This window comes from Stegastes partitus, unplaced genomic scaffold (genome assembly GCF_000690725.1).
Source record: "Stegastes partitus isolate 25-593 unplaced genomic scaffold, Stegastes_partitus-1.0.2 Scaffold1592, whole genome shotgun sequence".
Taxonomy (NCBI): Eukaryota; Metazoa; Chordata; class Actinopteri; family Pomacentridae; genus Stegastes; species Stegastes partitus.
In genome coordinates this window covers 124,729-132,119 of record NW_007579323.1, presented here as the reverse complement: position 1 = coordinate 132,119, position 7,391 = coordinate 124,729, and the positions used below count along the sequence as shown (strand labels likewise).

Genomic DNA, 7,391 nt, shown 5'->3' with positions numbered 1-7,391 from the left:
ATTATCCAGAAGCTTCGACCTTCTGCTGCAGCCGAAGACGTTTAGAGGACGAGAAGCTCTGACGCTCGTCCTGCTGCAAAGTTAATCCAAAGAGTCCTCGTCCTCCTGAACGTAAATCTGGGATCAACGTGTCCGACGGTTCTCTGAGCGTCCGCAGACGATTTTAAAACTGTACCGGATCTAGTTGGTGAGTTATTAAATGAGACTTTCACCTTGAATTTGATTAATTTTCCTGATGAAGCTCCATGATGCACATGAGTAGTTCAAGGACCTTCTGAAAGTTGAAAAACTGAAGGATTTTTCTGTTTTTGTAGTTTGTGTTCATAACTAATGGTGTAATTTTGGCAGATTTTACTATAAAATATCTTTCAAACAAGTTGCTGCAGCAGGATGGGAGTATTTTAATGGAAAATACGTATAAATATGAAACTCTGACACACAGAAATGAGTTTTTAGAGGTTAAACAACGACTGGGAGGAAGTTTTTATAGCATTAAACGTATCCTGGAGTCGACTGTGGATCCGTATGAAACAGAACCAGACGGATAAAGAAGGTTAACGGCAGAGAGAGGAAGATGTTCCCGGCAGATTGAAATGTTTCTGGACGTCTTGAAAAGCTTTGAGGCCTTAAATGTGAACATAAATGTCACAGAGAGTGTGAAGGTCTTTATGGCGGCACTAAGGGAATCGAGTGTTTCTACCTGCTGAGGTTTACGGTGGTTCAGTCTGTGGTGGAGACTCTGGAGGTGGTTTCCAGCATTTTCTGACTGTTTATCGTCATTTTAATGGTTCTGATGTTTCCAGATTCCAAACAATCCCCAAAAAACAATGAATTTACCTCTAAATGTAGTGAAATACAAAGAATCAGGCTTCATACTGCAGAGAGATGCAATTTTATAAGATTGTTCATGAAAGGATCAAAATGATTCAAAATTTGTGCAAAATAATCCAAAAACATTCAACATGACAAATTGTCCTTAAAATGATTCACAAAATGGTCAAAAATGGGCCACGATTTGTCCTGAGTGAAAAAAGAAGTCCAGAATGACTCAACATGTGTCCTAAATAACTCAAACTAAAATTTGTCTTGAATCATAATAAAAATGTCCAGATTGAGGTAGCATGTGTCCTAAATGACCAAAAATAATACAAATGACTCAAAAACCTTCATAACTCATAAAATGAAGGGTCCATATTGGTCCAAAATGCCCTAAATGAAAAGAATTTGTCTGAAATTACTCGAAATGTGTCCTAAAATGATTCTCAAATGGTCAGTAATGGTTCACAATTTGCTCTAAATGACAAAAATAAGTTAGAATAAGTCTTGTCTGAAATTACTTTAATTTTTCCACAATGATGATTCAAAATGTTTATTGAAAAACTCAAAAATGGCACAAAATAGTCCAGAATTTATCAAAATGACTCACAAATGGTGCTTAATGGTCCAAAGTTGTCCTAAATGACCAAACTGTGGCATAAAGTACATCCATAAGGCTCACAATTTGTCCAAAATGTCTCAAAAATGGTTCATAATGGTCCAAAATGAGTCGACATGTGTCCTAAATGTCAAATATTTGTCGAAAATTGCTTAAATTTCATCCTAAAATGGCTCAAAAATGGTGCACAATGGTCTAAAATGCATCCTAAATAGCAAAAACATGTCCACAATTATTCAAATTTCGTCCTAAAATGACTCACAAATGGTGCATAATGGTCCAAAGTTGTCCTAAATGACCAAACAATGGCATAAAGTATGAGCATTAGGCTCACAATTTGTCCAAAATGACTCAAAAATGGTTCATAATGGTCCAAACTGTGTCCAGTTCATATGGTGAAGGCAGGACCAGATGATTTTAGTGAGAAGAAGAAGAACTTCTAAATGTTGAACTGTGTTTTTCCGGCAGTTTGTCACCATTTTAAGACTTGAAACATTCAGAAAAACGATGGAGCTGACGATCAGAACTGTGGGAACAAAGTTTTCCTGAGTCAGACAGAAACGCTGAGCCCAGTTCGCCTCGTTTCGGTGACAAATCTGCGTCTTATTTACGAAGACGTCGCTTCAGCGTTTTGCCGAGCGCCGCCCGTCGAATCGATCACACTTTAAAAGACGTTTAATCCCAGAACTGCTGCTGATGGTCGAGCGGCGCCGAGTGCAGCGGGTCGGGTCGGCGCGCGTGGAGCCGGTTTAGCAGAAACAAATGAGCGTGTCTGCGGTTAAACAGTGATGGATGTCGCCGTGTTTTTCTGTGTGACCGCTGCAGTCCCTCGTTAGCTCTCCGCTGAGCCCCGCTAATGGCTAATGGACAAACAATTAACTGGCCCTTAACGATGTTAACGAGGTAATGAGCTCGTTAAGGCGACGTCGCTGCCAGAGACACACACACACACACTGTAACCGAGAGGCCAAATTGAAAATCTATAATCCGTCCGCTCTCCCCGAGACAAAGCGGCCGAAACTGAAAAAAAGAAAAGCTTCTCGTTTGCGGACGCGACACGTCGACGGGTTGAAGGTTGAAGGTTTGACCTGAGGCCGGTGGAGTCAGAACAAAGGTCATGAGATCGGATCAAAAGGAGGAGCGACCGGGAACCAAACTACCATTTCAAATAAAAACCGGTGAATGAAAAGCGGATCCGACCTCCGTTTGGTCCTCGTTGTGCGAGTCGACCTTGATGAGAATCCTTCAGCTTTTCAGCCTTGATAATAATAATAACCTATTTTTATTTGGCGCTTTATGAAATTTGGATGAAATTCCTTTCAATTAAAATGCTTCGTGTTCAACCCTCCGACCGTTTCTTTGCTCCTGCAACACTTTCCCTCCCTCAGCAATACAAAGTCCAGCGTCTCCATGGAAACAGAGCAACCAACGCTTCATTTTCTTTGATTATTTGTTGTACGAAAATTGGAAAAACCAACCTGGAATCGACTGGTTACCAACTACAAACCTCTTCTCGCCTGTTTCCCCGTGCAGAACGTATCCTCCACCATCTTTACTTTTAAATCAGACACCAGAATAAAGTGGTTTTGATGAAATATTACGGTTTTAGCTCAGATTTGGTTTCGTTTCCTAATAAAACCAACAGATTTCTAACCATTTTTTTTTTTTAAAGCTAACATACTTTTAAAACCCACCTGCTGCTGTTGGAGTTCTCTGATCAACGATTCAGCCCCTAAAATCTCATCTCTGTGAAGCAAAGTTACACATTTAGAAGTTTTTGTCATGTAAATAAATGATTTTTTTTACATGAATAAGTAAAAATTAATTCATGTGTTGCTGATTTTCAAGCAAAACTTCATGAGATTGTGGATTTTAAATATAGATTTGCTGCTTTTCTTGGTCATGTCGGATTGTTTATGAAGAAATATGTTTGAATTTTGGAATTTAACAACCATAAAAGTCCAAAAATCAACCCAGAACCACCACTAAGCAACACCACTTCGGAAAAGTTGATGGTCTTGACGTAAGGGAGCAACAAGGCCGATTTAAATGTACATGATAAGTTTTAAAGTTAGTTTAAACATATAAAGTGGAATATTAGTGTAATATTTGGTGGAATAATCAGAAAAGGTTCATAGTTGTTGTCCTTCTTGGAGTTTCGGTTCTAAAGATTTGCCAAAAATCGATTAGCATGTTGCTAATTTTCAAGCAAACCTTTACAGACCTTTACATATTTTAAATGTTGATTTGCTGCTTTTCTTGCACATGCGTGATACTTTATGAAGTAATGTCTTTTGGACTTTAGGAACCATTGTTTTTTAGACGATGGTTTCCTCCTGCCCAGAACCTTCTTCTGGAGTTGGTGGTCTTGACGTATCGGAGCATGAAGGTGAATTTAATATACGGGCTCTTTAAAGTTAAATAAAACATAAAAAGTGGGACATTCGTGTGCCGTCGTATCGTCACAGTTCACAGCGAGCGTTCTTCTTGAAGTTCGAGCTCTGAATTCGCTCTGAAAGGTCACTTTAAGCTGCGTTCGGTGGCGTTTTTTTTACAGCAGCGTATTTATATGTGTTATTTTGACAGCTGTTGCCGCGACGATGGATGACAAACGAACCGCGAAGTGAAGTGTGATGTGTGTCGGCGTGACAGCTGATATGGACCGATAGGTGATGGATGGTGTTTGGAAAAACAGAAAAAAATACTTAAAAAAAAAACACAACAAAAAAAAACCTCAGATTGATGGCCGGCAGCTGTTGCCATGGCGATGTGCATCTCTCCTCCCGCCGGCGCCGTAAACAGGAAGCCGGCCGGATGGATTATGCTAATGTGGCCAGGTGCATGATGGGAAGGGTTGGATATGAGGCAGATTATGGAAATACGTGGAGTTTAGAGTTTCTCCTGATGCTTAAAGACTTAGAGCGTCTTATCTGGAGCAGATTAACCTTCTGCGGAGGTCCATCAGTCCGTCCGTCCGTCCGTCTCTTGAAATTAAATGGAAGAAGAAAAAAAACAAGCCAGGAGAGAACATTAAATCCCTTTTTGCCTCTTCTGAGCGAGCGCCGCTCACGTTGACTGACAGCTCCGACGCAAAGGTCAGCGTTCGGCGCGTCGCTCGTAAATTTCCTCGTCTACACTTCCTCACTTATCTGCCGGCCGAACATCAATAATCGGAGTAAAACTGATATCGCCGAGTTCAGCGTCCGTCCTCGAACGCCTCGTTAATATTCATGAGCGATGGGCGGGATGGAAGGTCGGCGGCAGGAAGCAGGTGAAGCCGCCCAAAAGAAAAAAAAACTCTAAAACATCATGAATGTTAACGAGGGCGGCCGGTTAATATTCATGAGGCCGTCGGTGGCATTTGGAGTTTTTCTTAATTTCCTCCCGCTGAGGTTTGTTGGCACGGCGACGGTCACAGCCCAGGGTTGAAGATCAAACCCACATCAGGGTCCGGCTTCACTTCAGGGCCCACCGGGAAGAACAAAAGGAGGAATGAAAGACGACGTCCGGAATCCCAAGGGGGTCATAAAACAGAACCGAGAAAACCTGGAAACAGGAGAGGTTCCCAAGACTGGAGAAGAAAATGATGACTTTGCACAAAAAGAGCAACGATTTGAACTTTATTTACATTAATGGGCACAAAAACTCTAGAAAGATGTTCCACCATCAGCTGGATGTATCTCCACCAACTGGCTCCTCTGTTCTCCAACCAAAAACTCTGAATTTTATAGGATCTGGTGCAAACTGTTTATTTTGAGATTTTTTTGAAGTACAATTTTCGGCTCAGATTTGTTTAATTTTTCGTCACACATGATGTGTTCAAGGACCATCAGAAGGTTTATAATCTGATCTGTTTTGTAGCTTTGGGCTCGAATAAGTGGAGCTAGTTTCGTGATTTATTTTTTATTTTTTAATTCATAAAGTGTCGGCATAAAAAAATACACCATTTCTCCAAGTGTCCACAAGTGTTACCAGCACTGGAAATAACTGTGGCTCAACCTGCTATAAATACTTTAATATCTACATTTTGGATTGGTTTTGTATTTCCATCCCCTCTGCTCTGTGGACACGCCGCCTGCAGTTCAACCGAACACTCAGGATTTTCATCACATGACTTTTGGTCTCGGTGGAATCAGTTTAATCAGAATCCAGTTAAATCAAACTCTTTGTTTTTTGCATTTCTTTGCTAAATGAGACGTGCAGAATGAGGCGGTTTTGATGAAATATCTTGATTTTAAGCTCAGATTTGGTTTAGTGAGTCGGAAAGTTGAGAATCCACCAATTCTTCAGTTTGTGGCTCCGACAGACAGAGTTTTGCTGATTTTCTTTAAACACAAACTGCCTTTTGAACCTACTTTCAGGTTTTGGGATTCAGAGGATTAAAAAACACATTTTTCATCTGTTTATGTACAAACACAACAGAAAAGCCACATGATCATGATGTGTTTCAGGCTGTTGAAGGTTCTGTTTTGTGTTCTCTGGTCTCGGATGCTGGTTTTCTGACGTCCTCGTCTCTTTCAGGGCCGGCTACCTCCCCCAGGGCGTCCCCTTGCAGCTGATTGGCTACCTGCCGGAGGAGACGTCCTTCCTGCCGTGGCACGCCGCCAGCCGAGCGCTGTACCAGCTGGACAAGCTGCTGGACCGCACCGACGAGTACCGGCTGTTCAGCGTAAGCCTCCGTCCGTCCGTCACTGCGCCGCCTTCACGGCGATTAGCCGCGAGCTAACCAACCCCCATGATGTGTGTTAACAGGACTACGTGCTGAAGCAGGTCGCGTCGCGCTACCATCAGATGGGCTGGCCGACCAACGGGCCCGGCGCAGAGGGCAACGTCCTGCAGGCGTCCTACCAGACCGAGTATGAAAAAAACACAATCACACTCTGGTTTTATGGCACAAACACACAACCTGACCTGCAGAACATCCATCAGAACCATGGTTATGAGACCACAGAGGATCCTGGAGCTGGAAACACGTTTCAGCATCACGAGAACAGAGCAGACATCCCAACTACAGGAGATTAAATCAACTTTGTTCATGATGGGTTGTTTTTAAATGGAAGGAATTTATGAATAGATTAAACAAAAATGGAAAAGATTGTGTAAATTACAACAATCGCTTGTTTAATGTGACGTTTTTTATCTGTTTTGTGGATTTTTATGAGCATGAGGACGACAGACGCCAATCTGTAGATTCTGTTAAGTTAAATTTATAATTATTTTTCCCTCATTTTCCTTCTCTGTCTTAATTTTATTTTATTTTATTTACCTTAATGGTCCTTATCCATTTTTGCCTCATACAGATATCTTCATATATAATGTAGAGATAATAACGAGAAGTATTTCAGATCATATGATGACTAATAAAACAACATTTCTGTCCTCTGGGTTGGTCTTCAGGGAGCTGCAGCGGGAGCTAATCATGCTAGCATGTAGCTTTGGGAACAAGCAGTGCCACCGCCAGGCCGTCGCCTACATCTCCGACTGGATCTCCAGCAACAAGAACAGGTACAAACACACACTACTGGACACACATCGTAGTATTTGCACTGCTTTCGGTGCTAAATGTAGCACTGGAAGACGATCAGCATTTCTGAGCGGATGTCACATGACACAGTTCTACCGTCCTCCATGTTTTTATTTTATCGTTGCTGGACCTCAGAGGTACGTAGATTTGTACGTGCTTTCTGTTGACGGAGCACAAACTGATGCTACAGTCTAAACTCTCCAGATACCCGGTGCTACGTCACACTCCTTGAATGATCATGATGCTCCAGTCCAGTCCAGAACCAGCTGCTGGATCCCACAAAAGTCACCGTCTTTCAGAAACATCCATGAGAACCCCGTTTGTTTTTCTGTCCTTGACACGACGGGCAACACTAAAGTCTGAACAACACGTACCGATTGTAGCATGATCATGACCACACTGTCCATTCAGAAAACATTCATTGGCTTCAAC

General features: G+C 41.9%; 1 protein-coding gene across 1 annotated transcript in view; it reads left to right on the top strand.

Moving 5' to 3' along the window:
- LOC103371468 (thyrotropin-releasing hormone-degrading ectoenzyme) overlaps positions 1-7,391 on the top strand; it is a gene marked incomplete at its 5' end in the record, with an annotated part of 74,150 nt that overhangs the window by 45,408 nt on the left and 21,351 nt on the right. The window contains 3 exons of the mRNA XM_008300801.1: positions 5,957-6,104; positions 6,188-6,291; positions 6,833-6,940. Coding sequence (XP_008299023.1) covers positions 5,957-6,104; positions 6,188-6,291; positions 6,833-6,940 — 360 coding nt within the window. The remainder of the gene's footprint in view (positions 1-5,956; positions 6,105-6,187; positions 6,292-6,832; positions 6,941-7,391) is intronic.